We start from the raw sequence: 23,852 nt of genomic DNA, 5'->3' as shown, positions 1-23,852 counted from the left end.
TAGAGAAATGGTGGGAATCATGGAACCACAAAAATATTTTATAAAAGGAGGAAATATCCTCACAAATCAATCACTTTCTAGTAGCAATCCCTGGTAACATTCTCTCTCTCTCTCTCTCTCTCTCTCTCTCTCTCTCTCTCTCTCTCTCTCTCTCTCTCCTCTCTCTCCCCGCTCTCTTTCTCTCTCTCTCTCTCTCTCTCTCTCTCTCTCTCTCTCTCTCTCCTCTTTCTCTCTCTCTCTCTCTCCTCTCTTCTCCTCTCTCTCTCTTTTTCTCTCTCTCTCTCTCTCTCTCTCTCTCTCTCTCCTCTCCTCTCTCTCTCTCTCTCTTTTTTGCTCTCTCTCTTTTCCTCTCTCTCTCTCTCTCTCTCTCTCTCTCTCTTCCCTCTCTCTCTCCCCTCTCCCTCTCCTCCTCCTCTCTCTCTCTTCCTCTCCTCTCCTCCTCCCTCCTCCTCCCTCTCCTCTCTCCCTCCCTCCCTTCCTCCCTCCTTCTCTCCTTCTCTCCCTCTTGCATTAAATTTAACTTTAATGCATAGAGAAAAGTTGACAACAAATTTATGTAAGTAATTATTTATAAACAGCATAATTGCTTTATCCTGCTTTCAGGATATGGTAAAGATACTGTATTTAATAGGATTGTGTAAGAGATATTGTTTTTAATGACAGCTATCTCCTTGGGGGGGGGGGGGGCAGTGATATATAATAATCCAGTTCCAGGCAGCAGCAGCAAGAAGTTTTCATTAACTTAACATGATACCACTGGGGATGGCATGTAAATAAGTGCCAAGCCCACTATGAGTTTAGTTTGTTAAATGTCTTTACACCTAGATGGCTTGACATGTTTCCTGTGAGCTTATTTTTCCCAAAAACTCAAGGAAAGGTGAAATCAGGTAAGGTCATAAGGTCTAGTAATTGACTCCTTAATGGCAAAGCACTGGTGAAGCCATCTATGTATAGAGACATTTGACAAAACAATACTACAAAGAACACTACATTTTCCCAGCAGCATTGGATGAGAGACATGCCTGTAGCTGATCCACCTATTTTATGTAGATGGATCAACTACAGGCATAGTATTAGAGCAAGCTAATCTAAACTTTGGAATCCAGTATGCTTTTCATCAATCAATAGATGTTTGCAATAATGTATTATTACCATGATTAAGTTAATGTATTAGGGCCTGTTTTATTTATTTTCTTGTAAAATGTTATATTTTTTCAAGTGTAAACCATTTATTTTATATTATTATATGTGGACTAACTTTGGTGTATAAAGTTGTTATAAATATGTATAATTATTTAATAGTGTATAAAGTTTTTTATTATGTTTATTTATTAAAAAAAAAAAATGGTGATTTTGTTGTGCCAGAGAATATGAAACTCTTGATTTCTTTGATAATAATAGTTCTTGAATTTGAATTTGAAAACTGATCCACTTTACCCCCACTTGATGGTACAATACATGATCAAAATGCTCTTTTCATAGTATGTAATCTGTTTTATTTGCATTTCTCCACTATAGTGTGTAATTTAACACATAATCCATCTTGTTGCAGATTCAGGATTTATCAATAAGCTGGCCAGATGATATGGAATCTGAGAATAGACAGCAGTGGATAGGTGGCTTTGAGGAAGTAGCAGATATACTCAATGATTTAAAGTCACTACAGATACTGATTTATTCCAATCCAGCACCAATACTGGAACTTCTTACACTTTGCAAAGGTTTGAGGAAGCTCTCCATTAGCAATCATCATGCACGCTGCTACTTTTCCACTCCAAGGGATTTGAACAGTAAGACCTAATCCAATGTTGTGACAGGATGGGAAGGATACATGCAAGATCTACTGTGCCTTTTTGTTTACTGATTGTCTTTACACATAGATGGCTCCACAAGTGCTTCATCACCAAGGAGTCAATTAGTAGTCCTACTTAGCTCACCTGTTTACCCATTTCCTTGTTTTTTGAAAAGATAAAAAAGGCCATTTGTATTGTTAGTAACATTGCAATAATCATAATGCAACAAGAATAATAATAACATTGATATTAATAACATTATAAAAACAGCATTAGAAAAAAATCCAGAAAACTAGGAAAGGCTAAATCACCTGAGGACATGTAAGCTTATCTGTTGGTTACTTGCTGGCAGAGTACTTGTGGGGCCATCTGTGTGTAAACAGAATTCACAAAAGAAAATGACAGTAGACAGTGTGATTTTGCAGCACCATTGGCTAATGTTGATTATAATATGATATGTGTATGTGTGATTTTATTGTGGTTACAGTGTTTGGTTAATGCATAGATAAATGTGATGAACTGATATTACTGTTTGCTCTGATGTTATACAAATTAATCAATAACAGGTCATAAATACAAACTAGACTTCCCACATCTGGAAGAACTTGTAATAGACCATGCTGATGGGGCTTTTCCATTTAGCCTAATTGTGTGAGTATATTTTGGTCTTAAAGTGTGATTTGCTTTTGCTTTTCAGTATATTCACAGTACCTTTTGATAAAATGAACAGTGGTATATTATAAAACACTGTAATGAAACTAATGGATTAATTTGTATCTGAAATATTTTAATTTTTTTGTTGCATCAGTTAGATTTGAGTCATCATACTTAACCCGAGAGAAAATGTTACTTTTGGAAAAAAAAATCATATTTTCAGAGGTCTCATCACTATTTACAAATCATTTAATTTTCTCAGAAGCCTCATTGACAGCATATCTCAAGGTTACAATTCTTCAGCTGAATGGAAAACCTATTGGATAAACACAGAAATTCAGATGGATACAGAGCATGTTAGAAGATTGGGTAAGACCATGACTTTCATGATCACATCATGTTCTTTTTAGACTAGATTTCACTTTATTTTAAGAGCAGAACACTTATAACTTCTGTTGAGTGATAGGTAGGAATTTTTGTTAGTATGCAATATTCATTGTTCCAATGGATATCAGTTTTAGGATAAGTTTGATGATAACTCCTAAGGAAATATACTTTTCTTGGAATCAGCCTTTACTCCTTATAATCTCAGGAAAGAAAGAAGTAGCAACTCATGCTGGACTCTGCAGTTCTCTGGTTTGCTTAGTCTCATTGCATTGAAGGCAACTAATTAAAAAATGTAATGAATAAGAAGTAAAGATTAGAATTAAATATAGAAATAAAAATAAATGTATATTGTATGCAAGTTTCAAAATTTAAAACATGTAAATATTAGCAGTATTGTTAGCTGACTAACAAAGAAAGAAAAAGAGAAGAAAAGAAGAGAAAGGGAAAAAAAGGATATTCCAGAGGTGAATTGCCAGATTCCTCTCCTGTGACTGGACATTTAAAGGGACCATTGGGGGGGAGGGGGCTGTCATTTTGTGAGGTAGCTAGCCTATGATACATGAATGAGGAAACCACCAAATGACTATTAGAGCTGACTTAGGTTATTTCTTGAGAGTACATAAGCACCAACAGGGAAACAATGTAGGTGATCACCCCTACTTTGGACCTCATCCCTCACTTCAACAAATTTTGCACGTTCTTTTCTTCTCCCCCTTTCTGTTTCCTTCTCTTCTTCATCATCCCCTTCTTCTGCCCACTTCCTAAGCTGTGAGCTGTTCTGAAAAGATGAAAGGATGGCCATGGGCACTGTATTCCCATGGTTAATCGCCTAGCCCTTACCCCTCATGGGAACCCTGAGGGGTAGACTGTTTCTTCTCCCCATTTATTTCAGGCTCACCATGGCCAATAATGAAGATTTTTTACCCTTATTAGGGGCATTAAGGCTTGCCCCTTCATCAACTAGCCTATCTAAATTTGATTTCATTGGTTTCCTGACCCCTGCCTCTCCTTTGACCACAGCTCTGGCTACTGATATGAATACCCCCTCTTCAATGTTTGCAGTCAACTCTATCCATTCCGGATTAACCACCCAGGTCATTACTCAACCTTTAGAATACACTTTCCTCTCTTCCATCAGCCTCCACTCCATCTTCTACTGCATGGTCTTCTTTATTGTCCTCCTGCCAACAGTAATACCTCTCTCCATACCACCCCATTTTCTACCCTTGTCCTTCTGCAAATCTTTCAAGTACCCTTTTTGGCCCAACGAAGTGGGATCAATTCTTTGTGATTCCCCCTACAGCCTTCATACTCTAATATCCTTCTCTTCCAACAATGTCTCCAAAAACAAGTAGGCAAAGTTTCCTTTTGCATTCACGCCTTGTCACAGTTACATTTGAGTCTCAAGCTCATGCACTATCTACCCTGACTGACCTCACTCCCTTAATACTACCATTCTGTCTGGAACTGTTTCCATCTCTCCAATTGATTGTCCTGGTTAGACTGAGAAAACAACTTGCTCACATGCCTCATCAACTATGATGCAGCAGCAGTCCAGTGCTACACTATTCCTTCCAAAAGCCAGCATAAGTCCTACACCATTATTGTCAAGATTAGCTTCCTTAGACATGACCTCCCCCATGTGGTTTATATTGGTGGAGTGTCCTGCCCTGTCCAACCAAATTGACCTCTTCCCCATCAATGTCAGAAATGTTGGCATTTTAGCCACCCAAAGAGAGAGAAAAAAAATCTAAACCATTATCTTTTATGATGAAATGACTGGAGCAAGATAGGCTTTGCTTAGGGCAGTCCACTTAATAGAAACAATTTACAGGTTTCACTGATCTGGGTAATGTTCTGATAATGTACCTAACCAGTATTCCTGGTATTAGTGTTTAGAGTTTTGTACAAAATACAGTATTATATTCTCAACTAACTTTCAGTTACCTAATTCCAGGTAGCTTTGTACTGAGCAAGTGTTCTACACTATTCCTTGCGCTCACACCCTATTTCCGTGAGATGGTTCAAAAGACTGGTATCCTGCACAATTTGACTGCATTATCAGTAAAGGGCCAGACACCAGTCACTACAAATCTGTCCAACATCATTAGTTCGTGTCCGAAGCTCAAGTGTTTAAATGTCCTGTTTGGACTGAATGTTACAGTGGTAAAACCTATCAACTTTTTATTATATATTCAAAATAGTTTAGTATTTTCTTTGATATTTCTTCATATTATACAGTATTTGCAGAAAATGATACTTCCCAAAAAAATGTAAATAAGTTGAGCTAATCTTCATGGTTTCACATTGTGGCATAAGAATGACACTATGTTATAGGTAGTACAAATCATGAGTCTTCTTGCTTATTGCAGGATACAAGAAAAGTTAGTGAAAAATTGCCAAAGCTGGAACGACTTAGTATATGCTGCCAGCCAGAACATGGACCTCCAAAAATTGTAAATGGAATTGCATTGCTTCATAACCTGACTCATCTCACAGTCCCAGTTTGTGCTCTCATTGGTATGCATTAATGTAATGTACTTATTAATGTATGGCTATTTACCTATACATTTTAATATATATACTGTAAAATACATTTTAGTGGTCATCTTTTTATGAATTGCCAGTTCCCATTTTCCTTTTTTATTATTATTATAATTTTTTTTTCTTACAGAGAAGCTGCCAGACAAGGAGATTACAGTAGCAAGTTCTGAGGTAGTCTATACAGGAAGTTTTAAGAAAAGGCGTGTTGGGGTTACCCAGTGTCAATCAAATGCTGCAGTAGCTGCTTTTAACTTGGTGTTTGATAATTGTCCTCTTATTGTCATGCTAGAGATTGGCTTTAACACGAGGTGAGAGGGATGCTTCATGTATGTATAGATGTGCACATTTATTTGAGAAAGGGTGATTTCTGTATTGTATTCATATGAGTGCACATTTATTTCAAAGAAAGTTGTTGTGTCTATATGTTTGCACTTTCATTTAAGTATTAATTATCATAAAGTACCTTGGGTCTGATTGTTGGAAACTAATTCCTTAATATTCTGTTCTCCAGTACATCATGTAGTCCAGCTAAGGTACTGTGGGAATGCTTGGAAAACATAAAGAAATTAAAGAGACTTACCCACCTAACTTTGGATGGAGTTCCTATTACAAATGGCAATTTTCTTATCGGGGTAAATATAAATTTTCTTGTTTTAATATTCATGTAAAATAGCATTATTCAAAGGATTTTATACATTATGTACAGTCTTTGTTACTGTATATGTAATTATAGTTACTCCATGTATAATCTTTATTACTGCATGTGTATTTTTTTTCTTTTTTTTCAGATTACAAGAGAATGTACAAGTTTGAAATTCCTTCGCCTAAGAAGTTTGGGACCCTCAGGGAAATGTGTTTACCTCTCCCACCTTATACAAGCTCTTGCCTATTGTAAGAATTTAGTTAATCTCAGGTAATGTTTGTTCACACCTTTTTGTTTTATTTGGATGTGGGTGCATACATACATGTGTGTATCATGTTTTGGTGAAAATTTGCCTGTTGCTAGAAGACACTTTGGCAGCTGGGATGACACCTCAGAAGCCTGGCTGAACAAGCCCAGACATGGAACAGTATGCACTAATGCACTCTGGCTTTCTCAGTCTCAATCTTAATTGTATTCAAGTGTAGGGCACTGTGTGTTAGCATGTATCATGCTTTTGTCAGTTAGATGTTGGGGGAAAAAGGGAGGGTGAAAAGGAGGATGAGGATGGCTAAGCATTGGTGTTTCTGTGTGTTTTGAGGTGTGCTAGTGTGAGGTGGTGGAAGGCATTTGCTTTGTTGACATGGTTATATATGCTCCAGTCATGAATGGTACATGGAAAGTACGAGTGTTTGTAGGAATCTGTACTAAAGTGGTATGTCATGTATTTCTGGTTGTGAGTATTACATGTTTAGCTGTTGTGTTTGCATGTTATAAGTAATCATGTTTATTTGTCAGTTTGATCGTGATTTTGAACATAATTATTAAACTGTATATTGTGAGGGTGTCTATAGTTAATTGTTTGATGTGTTGCCAGTTCTAGCGTAGTAGTTTGTAATTAACGTAGTTGCTGCGACATTAATTTTTTCTAGTTTATTAATTTTTGCATGTGGGAGTCCCACACTGATGCACAATTCTCGTGTTGGATGGACAATTCTGTTGTATACTATGTGCTTTGTCTTGTGTACAGCTGTAAGTTCCTCCTCAGGAAATCAAGTGTTTTGTTTGCTTTGCATCTTATGTTGTTTGTGTGTTGAACTTTATGTTGGTATGTAGTGTGATACTTGGGTATTTGTGTAATGGTGTGTTGGGTAATTGTAGCGAGTGGATTGAATAAGGGAATTTTGTGGGAGTTAGTGACCAGGTGAAATTTATAGAATTAGTGGTGGATAGCGGAAGATCATTTATGTAGTGCAGGAAAAGGAGAGGGTGTAAGACGGTGCTCTAGGGGCACTTGTCTGTCTCTAAAAGAGACAGACAAGATTAGAAGAACAAGATGAACACATTAGGTCCTGTTAGAAAGAGATGCTGATGCAGGGAAGAGTTTGTCATGTGATTCCATAAAACTGTAGTTTTTGTGTCAGTCTTTTGTGGGAATCTTTGTCAAAGGCTTTGGTGAAGTCCAACACTATTGTGTGTACATGTTTGATGTCATGTCTGTTTAGGAGTTTGAAAATGTTATAACAATAATTTGGATTCACATGATCGTTTTGGTTAGTATGTGTTTTGGTTGGTATGTTGTTTGCATCAGTGTGATTCAGTATGTACTTGTGTATGTGTTTGAAGGTTTTGGAGATAATGGGGCAATAATTTGATGGGTTAGTCCAGTCATCTGCTTTGAAAATAGGGGTGGTGTCTGCACAAAGCCCATCAGATGGGAGAGAGGATGGAGGCATAGATTTTGAAGGGATTTTGTTAGGACTAATAGATTTGTTAGTGTCCAAAGTATTCAGTATTTTTTTCATTGTCTTCCTAACGTTGAAAGTTGGGATAGATGGATGGGGCTGTTTGACATGTTCGATGTAATAGGGTTTTCTTGTGTAAAGACAGAGTAGAACTGTGTTTAGTAGGTGTGCTTTGTGTTCTGGTGTAGTGACAAGGGTGTCATTGTGGTCATTAAGTGCAGCTGTGTTTTGTTGTCATATCTTTGTGCCTTGAAGAACTTAAAGAAGTGTCTAGGGTTGTTTCTTATGTTGTCTGTGGGATATTTACTGGTGTGTTTGCATTCAGCCTTCATGTTTTTGTTTTTTTCTTTTCTTCAGGATTTAAAGGTGGCCCAGTTCTCTGGTGTTGTGTCATTGTGTGAATCTGCAATTTCTGTTTTCTTCAACATCTGCATAGATCTCTGGAGAACCAGGAGAGTGTATACCTACTCAATGTTTTATGGTTGTTGATGGAAGTGTATATGGAGTGTTTCCAGCTATTCAAGTTTTTGTCGAGGGGTTGGGAGTAGGGGCCAATGACAGACAGTTATCTCTGTAAATCATGATGTCCTGTTTGATTGAGTCTGTGTCAACTCTAGAGAAGAGCAAACTAGGTTCTCATCTGCTTTCCTATCTGGCTGGTCGAAGGTTTGTGTCAACAAGAACGAGATTGTGGTAACTTAGTCCTGGAACAACCTTGGTGTTTGTTATATAGAGTGTAATATTGAGAATGAGATTTAATGTTTGGGCAGTGGTTGAATGGCCTCTGTCTCCAGTAGGGTGTTTGGTAATTGTGTTTTTGTTGGTTTGAGTATTGCTCGTGAAAGTGAGAATGTATGATATCAAAGATGTATAATTCGCGCCAGTTCATATGGGGAATGATTGAGTTTTGAGCATCTGCATCAATAGGATTGAAAGGGGATGTAGTGATTTAGTTGATGTCAGGAAGGTTGAAATCACCTGTGATCCAAATGTGTTTGTCTGGAGTGATGCATATAAAAGATGTGTGAATGTATTGTAAGTATTCTGTGTAGGAAGATGGGGGTCTGTTGAAAGCAGGGAGCAAGTGATTTACAGTTAGAAATTGTAGTCGATCCAGGTGATTTCAGTCTTGTCATGTTCAGGACCATGTTTGACAGTCAAGTCTGGTTTGGTAGTGAAAACACAGCCACCTCTCCCTATGTCAGTCAATCTGTCTCTGCAAATCTCTGTCTTACTATATGGGGGAGGGAAAATTTCCATAGAGTCAATGTCAGGTGTCAACCATGTCTCTCTACCTATTATGATGTCTGTGTTGTATGTGGAGGAGTTAGATTTTTTTAAAATATAATGCTGTAGAAGTTTATGTTGAGGAAACATAGGGATGAGGTGTTTGGGCATGGTATTGGGTTGTGTTAGGTTGTGGTTGGGGGTAGAGGAAGAGGAAGAGGAAGAGGAGGGGGAAATGAAGAGAAGGGGATAATGGAGGAAGAGGGGGGAAGGGAAGGGAAGGGAAGGGAAGGGAAGGGAAGGGAAGGATGGGAAAAAAGTTGGGCAAAAGGGGCAGTAGGGGGTGGAGGAGGGGGGGGGATGACTGGGTGGTGTAAGAGTATAGGGGGTTGAAGTCAGAGGAGTCAGTAAAGGGGGTGGGGGGGTGAGCATTACAAGTTATAGGAGGTGGCATATGTATGAGTGAGGGGTTCCTGGAAGGGGGATGCATAAGGGTTGTTCACATTGTGTCAGAGTTAAGAAGTTGAATGTGGGAAAAGAGAAGAAGAATTGGGGAGTGTTAGTAGAGCCACATCTACTGGTAATCTATGTAATACTGTTGTTAATTAGTCCAGTGTATATCTGTGTAAACAATCTGATGTAGTCAGCATGATACCAGCCAGCATGCCTGGACTAGTTGCAACAGATATTACATTGGATGGGCCATTGCCTCCATTTCACTGCTTTTGTGCTTAGCATGGTGTGTCTAGCATGTGGATTTCTATCATAATTTGTTTTGGAGCTTCATGTAGCAGCGAGGATAATTGATATGTCAGTGCTTGTATATTCCAGGATGTGTGGTGAGGGGGTGTAATTGTCCTTGTTTGCACATAATATATTAGTGTAAGAAGAGTAAGGGCTAACAGTACCTGTTATGATGCAGAAGGTAAGGCGTGGCTTTGTGGCATCTAAAATGAGATGTATTACCTTCAGTGGGAGTGTGTGTGGGCATTGTCCTCTTGACTGCTGTGGTGATACTGATTTGTTACTGGTCATCATGACTGAAACAGCTGTTTATAACATTTGGGTATTGCCTTGCTGACAGCTATATATTAACCCATTGCCGACGGGTGGCATGTACGTACATGCCATGGCATGGCAGGACCATCTGCCGGGGGAACGTACACACATGCCATAGAGTATGCATGGACATGCCATGAGTTTTTTTTTGTTACAATCACGGCAAAAGATTATTTTTTGCCAGTGAAAGTGTGATTAAGTCGGTTCTAACACTTTCTCATTTTACCCTGCAACAAAAAAAAAAAATGCAACAAACCCGAGTTTTTCAACTCCTTGATGCCACACACTGCTTTTTTATTCGGACTATAGACCGAATAATGATCAACTATGGGGTCTAATAACAACAAAAATGCCCTTCAGTCTCGATTTTTCAGGAAGTTTGGGAAGTAGAGACTGTAAAAAAAAAATGAAAAATTGAAAAAAACAACATATCTTCGTAGTATTACGAAGAAACGGCAAAGGGATGCTGATTGGCATGAGTGGTCGCGCATGCTCGGGCGACGATATAAGCCCCCGGCAGCGAGGCCCAGGCCACTATGAATGCTACCCGTCAGTTATGGGTTAAAAAAGTCTTGTCTAAAACCAATCAATGTAAATAAAAAGAGTAAAAAAGCTAAAAAGTATTTATAAATCTTAAAAGGCAGATGTATATTGAGTTAAATACTTAGGGAGCTCAGGGGGACACATCTGTACACCATGGAGACCATAGTTTTGCCTGTCATGAATAGGTTAATACAGAAAATTATATATTGTATATGACCTTTCAGCTTGCTGGAACTTATTGTAATTACCTCCCCCCGAATTCAGCAGGGAAATTTCCTGGCTCCTGGCACTAAATTCAAGGCCTTTTGAAAATGCACAGTTTGCAGGGTGTTCATCAGCTCAGAGCGAGAACACGCTTGGACTTGAATGCCTTGCCTCTGATGAAACAGACCAACTTGTTGTGTTTTTCGTGGCGCTAGCACATCAAAAAAAAGTGACCATTTTACCAGAAAGTACAAGAAATCTAAGTATTACAAATGCGAAAAGTTGTTTGTCAATAATTAGTAGCTTGTGTTATCTGTGTATTAAGGCTTTTTTTTTTTTTTTTTTCTTAGCCTTCTTGATCCTGCTAATCATAGAGACAGTGCATTAGAAGCAGTGACCAGTAGTGCAACCAGCAAATAGAGGATTATCTTAAAACCCCTCTTCCACAGAGTCCTCAGCAATTGGATAGTTTTTTTGTATGAAGTGAGTAGGTGTGATGATGTGTTTAAGTTTCTGATGTTAGGGTTTTTTGTTGTGGATAACTGTGTTTCATAGCTTTGTTTTGTTTTCTTTGGTAAGTGGCTTGTTGTGTCATTTGTGAATGAACTTCAAAGATAGTGTCTATGGGTTGTTTCTTATTTTGTCTGTGGGATATGTTACTGGTGTGTTTGCATTCAGCTTCATGTTTTTGTTTTTTTCTTTCTTCAGGATTTAAAGGTCCAGTTCTCTGGTGTTGTGTCATTGTGTGAATCTGCAATTCTGTTTAGTCTTCAACATCTGCTGATCTCTGGAGAACCAGGAGGTGTATATTACTCAATGTTTTATGTTTGATGGAAGTGTTAATGGAGTGTTTCCAGCTATGTCAATGTTTTTGTCGAGGGGTTTGGTAGTTAGGGCCAATGAGAAGTATCCTGTAAATCATGATGTCGTTTGATTGAGTCTGTGTCAATCTGGAAGCAACTAGTTCTCATCTGCATTCCTATCTGGGTGGTCGAAGGTTTAGTGTCAATAAAGAAGAGTTGTGGTAACTTAGTCCGAACACTGGTGTTTGTTATGAGTGTAATATTGAGAATGAGATTTAATGTTCAGTGGTTGAATGGCCTATTCTCCAGTAGGGGTTGGTATTGTGTTTTGTTGGTTGAGTATTGTCGTAAAGTGAGAATGTATGATATCAAGATGTTATAATTCGCGAGTTATATGGAAATGATTGAGTTTGAGCATCTGCATCCATAGGATGAAGGGATTTAGTATTTAGTTATGTTCAGGAATGTTTGAAATCACTGTGACCAATGTGTTTGTTGAGTGAGCTATAAAAGATGTGAAGTATTGTAGTATCTGTGTAGAAGATGGGTCTGTTGAAAGCAGGGAGCAAGTGATTTACAGTTAGAAATTTGTAGTCGATCCAGGTGATTTCAGTCTTGTCATGTTCAGGACCATGTTTGACAGTCAAGTCTGGTTTGTATTGAAAGCTAACCTTCCTATGTCAGTAATATGTCTGTGCAAACTCGTGCTTACTATTGGGAGGAAATTTCCATAGAGTCATGTCAGGTTGCAATGTTCTACCTTATGATGTCTGTGTTGTATGTGGAGGAGTTAGATTTTTTTAAATATAATGCTGTAGAAGTTTATGTTGAGGAAACATAGGGATGAGGTGTTTGTGCATGGTATTGGGTTGTGTTAGGTGTGGTGGGGGAAGGGAAGGGAAAAGGGAAGAAGGGGAAATGGAGAGAGAAGGGGAAGGAAGGGAAGAGGGGGAAGGGGAAGTGGAGGAAAGGGAGGGGGGATGGGGGACTGGGTGGTGTAAGAGTATAGGGGGTTGAAGTCAGAGGAGTCAGTAAAGGGGTGGGGGGGTGAGCATTACAAGTTATAGGAGGTGGCATATGTATGAGTGAGGGGTTCCTGGAAGGGGGATGCATAAGGGTTGTTCACGTTGTGTCAGAGTTAAGAAGTTGAATGTGGGAAAAGAGAAGAAGAATTGGGGAGTGTTAGTAGAGCCACATCTACTGGTAATCTATGTAATACTGTTGTTAATTAGTCCAGTGTATATCTGTGTAAACAATCTGATGTAGTCAGCATGATACCAGCCAGCATGCCTGGACTAGTTGCAACAGATATTACATTGGATGGGCCATTGCCTCCATTTCACTGCTTTTGTGCTTAGCATGGTGTGTCTAGCATGTGGATTTCTATCATAATTTGTTTTGGAGCTTCATGTAGCAGCGAGGATAATTGATATGTCAGTGCTTGTATATTCCAGGATGTGTGGTGAGGGGGTTTAATTGTCCTTGTTTGCACATAATATATTAGTGTAAGAAGAGTAAGGGCTAACAGTACCTGTTATGATGCAGAAGGTAAGGCGTGGCTTTGTGGCATCTAAAATGAGATGTATTACCTTCAGTGGGAGTGTGTGTGGGCATTGTCCTCTTGACTGCTGTGGTGATACTGATTTGTTACTGGTCATCATGACTGAAACAGCTGTTTATAACATTTGGGTATTGCCTTGCTGACAGCTATATATTAACCCATTGCCGACGGGTGGCATGTACGTACATGCCATGGCATGGCAGGACCATCTGCCGGGGGAACGTACACACATGCCATAGAGTATGCATGGACATGCCATGAGTTTTTTTTTTGTTACAATCACGGCAAAAGATTATTTTTTTGCCAGTGAAAGTGTGATTAAGTCGGTTCTAAACTTTCTCATTTTTACATGCAACAAACAAAAAATGCAACAAACGACAATTTCAACTCCATGATGCCACACACTGCTTATTTTATTCGGACTATAGACCGAATAATGATCAACTATGGAGTCTATATAAAAAAAATGCCTTCATCTCGATTTATCAGGAGTTTGGCAGTAGGACTGTAAAAATAATGAAATTGAATACAACATATCTTCGTAGTATTACGAAGAAACGGCATGGGATGCTGGTATTGGCATGAGTGGTCTACGCATGCTTCGGGCGACGATATAGCCCCGGCAGCGAGGCCAGCCTATGAATGCTACCCGTCGTTATGGTTAAAAAGTCTTGCCTAAAACCAATCAATGTAAATAAAAAGAGTAAAAAAGCTAAAAAGTATTTATAAATCTTAAAAGGCAGATGTATATTGAGTTAAATACTTAGGGAGCTCAGGGGGACACATCTGTACACCATGGAGACCATAGTTTTGCCCTGTCATGAATAGGTTAATATAGAAAATTATATATTGTATATGACCTTTCAGCTTGCTGAACTTATTGTAATTACCTCCCCCCAGAATTCAGCAGAATTACCTGGCTCCTGGCACTAATATTTACAAGGCCTTAGAAGAATGCAACAGTTTGCAGCGAGTGTTCATCAGCTCAGAGCGAGACACACAAGCTCTGGACTTGAATGCTCTTGCCACTCTGATTGACAAGCAGACCAACTTAGTGTTTGTGTTTGTCGTGGGCGCTAGCACATCAAAAGAAAAGTGCACCACTTTTACCAGAAAGTACAAGAAGTCGTAAGTATTACAAAATGCGAAAAGTTGGTTTTGTTCAATTAATTATGTAGCTATGTGTTATCTGTGTATTAAGGCTTTTTTTTTTTTTTTTTTTTTCTCTATAAGCACTTCTCTGATATCCTGCCTAAATCATAGTAGACAGTGCATTAGAAGCAGTGACCAGTAGTGCAACCAGTAATATTATGAAGGTATTTATCTTAAGACCCCTCTTCCACAGAGTCCGTCCAGCACTTGTGGTTCGTGTGCGAAACATTTTGTATGATGTCTTCGATGATAAGAACACTGACAATCGCACCACTCCAGCATGTCACTATAATGAAATGGTCACCTTTAGAAGTTGGGCCTTTGATTATGTAGCTTAGATATATTTGTTATATTTTTTATATGTAAAATTATGTTTATTCAATACAATTATCTAAATGTATAAGAAATTTGTAAATATAAATCGTGTCAATTTTGTTAATGTTTATGAGTTTTATGAAATGTTGGTGTCTTTTACTTACACTTTATGAACACCCAATCTTATCACAGAATATGAAACTTTCACCAAGGAGAGATTGCATTTATGTATTGGAACATTCCAGTGAAATAAAATCCACTTAATTTCATACCTTCTTTGAATTCCATGACTTGCAAGATGAATAAAACAATCAACTTAAATAATGACATTTCTGTAAAAGGAAATGAAATGGCCAAAGATAATGTGGTTGCTTTTTATTCATAAAAATACAAAAAATAAGGAATCATTAATTTTTCATCAGTACCAAATTAGGATATCATATTTTGCATAAAAGTAAACTGTTTAAGGTTTAGAATTATGCAAACGAGCAGGTGGCCCACTGTTGCACATCTGTTGGTATTCCTGGGAGTTGATTAAGGGAGTCCATCACCTGTAGTGGTGTAATCATCATCTGCACGAGCTGATATTCACGTTGTATCCCACGAGTGTTATCTACAGGCCGAACCAGCTCTAGGCACTAAAATTTTGAAGAAGTCAAATATGATTCATGTTGCAATAATATTAATTATGTCAAAGATATGCTTTTTTTTTTTTTTTTTTTTTTTCTTCAATAGATACCAGAATTAATACAATAATAATGAAATAATTTATTTCACCTTAAGTTGGTCAAAGGCTTTGAATACAACTGGACGCTCAAAGCTCTGCATTGTTGACTTTCTCTGGCTGAATTTCAGGTATTCATGAAATACCATTTCAAAATTAAATGGCTCACCTTCATAGATCATTGTCAGGTGTTTCATGGCTATAATCTGTCAGGAATAATGCTGATATGATTTCATGTGATACACTTTTGTACAGTACTATTTAATTTTGACAATTATGAATGCTTTGGGGAAAAGGCTATGTAGAAACTCCAAAAAGAGATTTCTATGGAAAATATAGCAACAATGCAGTGTAATACGCATTAATAAAGTTTACGCCAAAGATAAAACTAACAAAAACAATAACACTACAATGGCAAGTATAACTTTTCTCACCAAACAAAGCTGCAGAATAGAAAGTCCCTGTAACACATTAGTTTTTGCTTCAGCTCTCATTATGGGCTGTGCTGCAGTAAACATCTCTGGTGTCAGCTTAGGCCTGTCTGCACTCATCTGGCTCACACATACAAGCTGGAAATGCAATAAAATTGCTAAATTTATACCAACATTATTTGACCAATTTCACCCACTTGTAGGGTAATTAAATTGAATACTCAATTATTCATAATTTGATGTAAACCCAACAATTCTTATATAATACTTTTATCATATGATTGGTATTTAAGATTTCTAGATGTGTGATTGAATCTAATATTACAAATTTTGGTAAACCTCATGCCTCATTACATAACATTCAGATTAAAAAAAAAAAAAATATATATATATAATATATATATATATATATATATATAATGTATACATATAATATATATATAATATATAATATATATAATATTTATATATATATACATATATATATATATGATATAATATATATATATATATATACTATATAATATATATATCATATATAATATATATTATATATATATACATATATATTTTATATACATATACATATATATATACATATCATATCATTCATATATCAATATATTATATTATATATACTATATATATATATAATATATATATATATATATATATATATATATATATAACTGAGCTGACTACTGCTCTCACCAACAAGGTCTTCAGAGCCCTAATATCACGTGTTGTGTCATACAGTCTTTTGGTAACTCTCAGGACATCATCAGTCTTCATCAAATCATCTATTTGAGCATTCCAGGTTTTGCTGAAACTCTGAAATAGATGATTAATTTTTCCCCCCCTAAATATGAATAATACTCTTAATCCTAATTGCAGCAATATGGAAATGAGTATGCCAAATTGGAAACTTTCATATAAGTGAACATAGTGAAAATATCAGATTTTAATATAAATTTTCCATAACTTTAACAAAGCCAATACCTTGTGAAGAAATGTTTCAGGCAAGCTCAATAGCAACTTTATAGTATTAATATACTGTGGTTCAAACTTTTCCTCAGAGAAAAGGTGTATCTGTCTGTGTGAGAATCGTGATTTGACCCTCTTTTCTAGTAGTTCGATAACATCAAGACGGCATGTCAGGCCTATTACACAGATTGGTGCCTGTTTGGGATAAAATGTATGAGACTAAAAAAGGTTCAATGCATAATCACAATACTGTGAATACTATATCCCAATATCTCTGGATTTGCTTCAAAAGTTTGCTTATAACATAAGCATTATTACAAATTTATATCCAAACTTAATGTAAAATCATATTTAGCCTATGCTGCTGACCTGGGCTGACTGAGCGACATCAAAGAGATTATACAGTAAAGTCTGGTTGTGATGGTGGCAAAATAAGTCAAACTCATCAAGCACGAAGATCACAGGTTTTGAGGTCTCTTTGCTACCACTGCGGAGTGACTCAAGCAAGAAGGCCAAGTTTTCTGGTGGTAGAGATAAAAGGACAGATGAGGACTGATAACCTACTGGGTGGCAGCTATTTTCACTCTGTTCAAAGATCTGGGTAATATTTGGAGTCTATAATTTTATTTTTACTAGAAATGTATTCCAGTTCCCCTTTTTTTTGTGTTACCTCTGCAAGACTATATTATTATTAGCAATTTTGAGAGAAAGCTTAAACTTGAAACACTACTAACCTGCAAAAGAACCAAAAACTTTATTTGCAGTTGCATTCTCCAATCTTAACTGACATGTGATTTCCTTCAGAGCCAGCCTGTCGTCTGTCTGCAACAATCCTGACAGACGGACGACTACTCCTTCCCCTAAAGTTCCTGAGGAAGCGAGATTCTCCAGTATGATGTTCACAAGCTGGAAAATGTAAAAATAAATTGTTTTTAGGATAAAAATATATAACTGGATTGGCTTACTTTGTGTAATATGAATTACTATAACTCATATAATGTAAATAATCCTGAGATATACAATCTCACATATGATTATCAGGGTTTAAAAACCATTAAGTTGCATGATTAATACTGAAATATATACAAAAAGCAAACAGTGACCTAAGAAACCCACTGAAGCAAAGATTTATTAAAAACCTGCACAAATTATTCCACAATACAGCAATCCCATAACCAAAAGATTATAAGAAACTGAGACATACTGCTGACTTCCCTACTCCTCTTGCTGCTAGGACGAGTGCTGAATTACTTTCTCCCAACTTTAAAGTCCTTGTCATCAACTCTTCCAAGTGCTTTGCTTGTGAGCTGTATGTGGACAGCAACATCTTTGCTGTAGGTGGAGATTAAAGTGTATTTAGTGCACAATTTTATACCAACAATGTAAACACTCTACATGGTGTCTTTCATTAGTTTAATGTATGTTTTAAGTGTATATTACAGCATTTCAGCTTTTACACAGGACTGGATATACTCTTCATTACTCTATTTTTTATCTGTACATATATATATATATATATATATATATATATATATATATATATATATATATATATATATATATATATATATATATATATATATATTTAATCAATTGCATCAATTGCTGCCTGAACATGGCCCAAAAGTCTTGACATCGCCTCATGGGCGGTGTCAAGACTCACTGCCTCTCCTTTGCAATGTTACTATCTCTTTTTCTGTTGAAGTATTTGATTTTCCTGCCCCCATTTTCCAAGGTCTATATTTGTCATTTGATATGTTGTATCAAGATGATTATTGACTATTTTCCTTGCACAATATCATCTCCCTGGGTTGTCATAACTAACTCTGTGCAGTAACAATAACAATATGTAATAGTTTATTCTTTGTGTCATTATTATTATTTTTTTTTTCATAACATTAAAATTTCATAACATAACATGTCATCCTGAGTACAGAAATAGTGTCCCTCCTGAGGACAGGCCTCTTCCAGTCATGGCTTATGGACGGTACGTTCCACACTCATTTCCCAATGAAAGTAATGCAAGAGCCCCTTCACTGAGTCTAATCACCCTGTAAGAGCTTTTTGCTTTTTGAGTCATTCCTGTCAATTTTTTCATGACAGCATGTTCACATCAACCATACAGGAGGGGATAATAGAATCTGTGCATACTGCTTCATTCAGTTTGTATCTTATTCATCTTTGTATTATATTCATCCAAAATCAAAGTAATACAAGCCTGCTGTGTGGGTATATATAAAAATAATTACAACCTAATACAATCAATGAATTCCCTTAGCATATATAGCTTTAAGTAACACAAAGATACCCTCACAAACAAAACAAAGATGTACATGAATAAATATGATAAGACAATTCAAAACTAGAACAGAAAACAGCATAGTACAATAAAAATAAAGAAAATTAATTATCTGCCGTGAAATGATACTAATATCATGAAATAACAATGGACATGCTATTTACCTGCATCAGGTGTGGTTCCCCAAAGCCTTAAGTTCAACCTTAGCTGTTTTTGAACTTCTTTCAGCATTTCAGGATCACAAATCTCCTGACGCTTCAGTCCCATCTTGAGTTGGAATTATTATTCACCTGTAAGGAATAGAATACTCTAAATACTTTCATTTCCCTAGAAGTAAATCTTGAAAATTAACGTGCCCCCCCCCCCCCACCTGTATATATATATATATATATATAAAAAATTATTTTTATTTTATTTTTATTATATTTTATATTAATACTATTTATATTAAATTATTTTTTAATATATCTAATATATATATATTTATAATTTTAATTTTTTAAAAATTTTTATAAATTTTTAAAAATTTTAATTTTATTTTTAAATATTTTTTTTTTTTTATTTTTTTTTTTTTTAAATATTTTTTTTTAAATTTTAAATTATTTTATTTTTTTTTTTTTTATAATATAATATATGTTTTAATAAATTTTTTATTTAAATTTAAAAAAAAAAATTTTAAATATTTAAATTTTTAAAAATTTTTAAAATTTATATTATTTTTTAAATTTTTGTTTATATTTTAATTTTTTTTTTAAAAATTTTTAAATAAATAAAATAATAAATTTTTATATTTATTTTTTTAAATTATAAAATTTATTTTTAATAATTTTAAAAAAATTTTTTTTAAATTATAAATATAAAATAAATATTACATAATATTAAAAAAAAAAATTTAAAAAAAAAATTTTTAATAAATATAAAAAAAAATTAAAAAAAATAAAATAAATAAAAAATAATTTTTTTTAATATATATTTTAAAAAAAAAAAAATTTTTTTTTCCCTTTTTTAATTCCCCCAAAAATTTATTTTTTATTTTTTATATTTTAATTTAATTAAATTTACTTTTTTTTTTTTTTTAAAAATTATTTTTATTTTAAAAAATTATTATATTTTTCAAAAATAAATTTAAAATTATTTTTTCCCCCCCAAATATTATTTTATATATAATATATATTATTTTATATTTTTAAAAATTATTATTAAATAAATATATATATTTATTTTATTTTTTTAAAATTTTTTATTTTTTTTTTTATATTTTTTATTAATTTATTATTTATTTAATTTTTTTAAATATTTTTTTTTTTTAAATTTATTATAAAATTATAAATTATATTTATTATTAATTTTTTAAAATATAAATATATATATAATTATTTATTATATTATTATATAATATAAAAAAAAAAAAAAAATTTTATATATTAAAAAATTTTAAAATATAATAATAATAATAAATATAAAATATTTTAATAAAATTAATAATATATAAATATATATTTAATATATAAAATTTTTTTTTAAAAATATATATAACAATATATATATATATTAAAATATATATATATAATAATATATAAAATATATATATTTATATATTACAAATATTTTTTTAAAATATATAAAAATTTAAATTATTAATATTTAAATTATTATAATTTTTATATATATATAAAAATTTTTTATTATATATTTTTAAATACAAAAAATTTTTAAAATTTAAATTTTATTTTATTTTATAAAAATTTCCCTTTTTTTCAATATTTTCATCTATATTTTAAAATTTATTATATATCTTTAATATATTATTAATATTATATATATAATTAATTATAAAATTAAATTTATAATATATTATATAATTATTATTTTTTATAAATATATATTATAATACTATATAAAATTAAAATATTTTTTAAATAATAAAAACATAATATTTTTAATTTATATATTTTCCCTTTATTAAAAATTATATTAATATATTATTATATAAAATTTTAATTTAAAAAAATAAAATTATATATAATATTATTTAATACAAAAATTATCTTATTATTAAAAAAAATTTTTATTTTTATATATATATAATACATATTATATTTTTATTATAAAAAATTATAATTTTTACTTATCTTATTATTTATATATATTATTTTTTTTTTTCATTATATTTTTTTTAATAATATTATATATAATATATTAAATATTATATATCCCAAAAATAAATTTTATTTTTAAAAAAATTTTAATATATAAAATTATATATAATATATAAAAAAAAATACATATATATAATAATATTTATATATATATTTTAAAAAAAAAAATTTATTATATAATAATTATTATAAAAATTATATTATTTATATTATATTATAATAATAAAAAATTATATAAAATTTAATTATAATAATAATAATAATTAAATTATATAATCAAATTATATATATTAATTTATATTATTATATTATTTTATAATTTATTGTTTAAATTTTATTATATAATAATTATTATTTTATATATAAAATTTTAAAATTTTTATTATTTATATTATAATATATATATATATATTATTATTATTATATTATTATAAAATTTTAATATTAAAATTATTTTAAATTTTATATATATTTTTTATTTATATTAATTTTATATAAAAAAATTTTTTTAATATTACTTTTTTTAAAATTTTCTAATTTTTTAAAAAAATTTATATTTTTTTAAAAATTTTTTTTCTTCTTTTATCTTTCATACCCAAATATATATTATTTTTCTGTTTAAATTTATTATATTTTAAATTTATATATTTTCTTTTTTAAAATATATTTTCTTTTTTTAATATATTTTATTTTATATTCTACTTATATATTCTTTTATTTTTTATTTATTTTAAAATTTAAAAATTTATATATTCTTATATATTATTTTTTTTTAAAACTATTTTATATTATATATTATTTTTAAATAAAAAAATAAAAATTTAAATATATTTTTAATAATAATTATATATAAAAATTTAATATATTTATTTTATTAAAAATATATATAAAAATTATATAATATAAATTATATTTTAATTTTATATATATATTATATAAAATTATATTAAATTTTTAAAAAAAATTTAAATATTTATAAAAATTTTTATATATATTTTATAATCTTATTATTATTTTTAATATATATAATATATATAAAAATTTATATATTAAAATAATTATTTTATTATATATTTATTTTACTATTATTTTCCCCCTTTTTTTATTTTTTTATAAAATTATTTATTATATATCCCCCTTTTAAAATTTTTTTTTAATTTATTTGTTTTTTTTATTTATATTTTTTTTTTTTTTTATTTTTTATTTTTTTTTTTTTTTTTTTTTTTTTTTCTTTTTTTCCCCCCCCCCTTTTTTATTTTTTTCCTTTTTTTCTTTCCCTTTTTTCTCCCCCTTTTCCCTTCAAATTTCTTTTCCCCCTTATTTTTTTCTTTCCTTTTTTTCTTTATTCTCTTCTTTTTTTCCCCCCTTTTTTCCCCTTTTCCCCTTTTAAATTCCCTCTTCTTTTTCCCTTTTTTTTCCCTTTCCCATTTCCTCTCTTCTTTTTTTATTTCTTTTTTTTTTTTTTTTTTTCCTTTTCCCTACTATCTTTTCTTTTTTATTTATTTTTAAGTTCTATTATATTTCTTTTTTTTCCCCTTTTTTTTTTTTTTCATTATCTCTATATTTTTAAAAAATTTTATCCTTTTTTTTTTTTTTTTTTTTTTATTTTTTTATATTTTTATTATATAATTATTATTTTTTTTTTTATATACATAAAATTTTAAAAACCATAATAATTATTTATTATATATTAAATTTATTTTAAAAAATTTTTTTAAAAAATTTTTTAATATATATTATATAAAAAATATCATAAAAAATATATATTTTTTTTTAAAACTTATATAAAAATAATATATTTATATACAAATTATTCTTATAATATTATAATTTTATTAATAATATATATATATTATATATTATATTATATCAATATTAATCAAAAATTTATATATTATTTATATATATTTTTAAAACCCTTTTAACCCCTTTTTTTAATATTTATTTTTCTATTATATATATTTTTAAATTTTTATATTTTTTAAAAATTTTTTTATTAAAAATAATAATATATATATTCTTTTTTTAAATATTTATTATTTATTTTTATTATTATATTTTTTTATAAAATTTTATTTTTTTTTTGTTTTTTTTTTTTCTTATTTTATTATTTTATTATTTTTTTTTAAATTTTTTTTTTTTTTTTTTTTTTTTTTTTTTCTTTTTTTTTTTTTATTCTTTTTTGTTCCAACTCAAGATGGGACTGAAGCGTCAGGAGATTTGTGATCCTGAAATGCTGAAAGAGTTCAAAAACAGCTAAGGTTGAACTTAAGGCTTTGGGAACCACACCTGATGCAGGTAAATAGCATGTCCATTGTTGTTTCATGATATTAGTATCTTTCACGGCAGATAATTAATTGTCTTATTTTTATTGTACTATGCTGTTTTCTGTTCTAGTTTGAATTGTCTTATATTTATTCATGTACATCTTTGTTTTGTTTGTGAGGGTATCTTTGTGTTACTTAAAGCTATATATGCTAAGGGAATTCATTGATTGTATTAGGTTGTAATTATTTTTATATATACCCACACAGCAGGCTTGTATTACTTTGATTTTGGATGAATATAATACAAAGATGAATAAGATACAAACTGAATGAAGCAGTATACACAGATTCTATTATCCCC

General features: G+C 31.5%; 2 protein-coding genes across 5 annotated transcripts; one reads left to right on the top strand and one right to left on the bottom strand.

Moving 5' to 3' along the window:
• Positions 1-1,520: 1,520 nt before the first annotated feature.
• Positions 1,521-14,896, top strand: LOC119590934. 4 transcript variants are annotated; one of them, XM_037939680.1, is made up of 10 exons: positions 1,521-1,790; positions 2,360-2,444; positions 2,713-2,816; positions 4,792-5,000; positions 5,207-5,354; positions 5,509-5,686; positions 5,890-6,010; positions 6,167-6,291; positions 14,061-14,288; positions 14,506-14,896. In XM_037939680.1, the coding sequence occupies exons 1-10, from the start codon at positions 1,586-1,588 to the stop codon at positions 14,648-14,650; spliced, it is 1,548 nt and encodes a 515-aa protein (XP_037795608.1). In that variant the 5' UTR covers positions 1,521-1,585; the 3' UTR covers positions 14,651-14,896. The 4 variants fall into 4 exon arrangements, with proteins under 4 accessions (XP_037795608.1, XP_037795603.1, XP_037795620.1 ...); XM_037939675.1 differs by having other exon boundaries at positions 1,522-1,790; positions 2,710-2,816; XM_037939692.1 differs by lacking the exon at positions 1,521-1,790 and adding an exon at positions 2,140-2,253.
• Positions 14,897-14,987: 91 nt separating this feature from the next.
• On the bottom strand, positions 14,988-19,370 carry LOC119590962 (origin recognition complex subunit 4-like). Its single transcript, XM_037939701.1, has 9 exons — positions 19,230-19,370; positions 17,971-18,098; positions 17,501-17,672; positions 17,136-17,287; positions 16,782-16,961; positions 16,494-16,613; positions 15,786-15,920; positions 15,405-15,557; positions 14,988-15,265 (listed from the first exon to the last, which is right to left on the bottom strand). The coding sequence occupies exons 1-9, from the start codon at positions 19,330-19,332 to the stop codon at positions 15,104-15,106; spliced, it is 1,305 nt and encodes a 434-aa protein (XP_037795629.1). The 5' UTR covers positions 19,333-19,370; the 3' UTR covers positions 14,988-15,103.
• Between the last annotated feature and the right edge of the window lie 4,482 nt (positions 19,371-23,852).

This window comes from Penaeus monodon, chromosome 3, assembly GCF_015228065.2.
Source record: "Penaeus monodon isolate SGIC_2016 chromosome 3, NSTDA_Pmon_1, whole genome shotgun sequence".
Taxonomy (NCBI): Eukaryota; Metazoa; Arthropoda; class Malacostraca; order Decapoda; family Penaeidae; genus Penaeus; species Penaeus monodon.
This window is presented reverse-complemented; position numbering and strand designations above follow the sequence as displayed.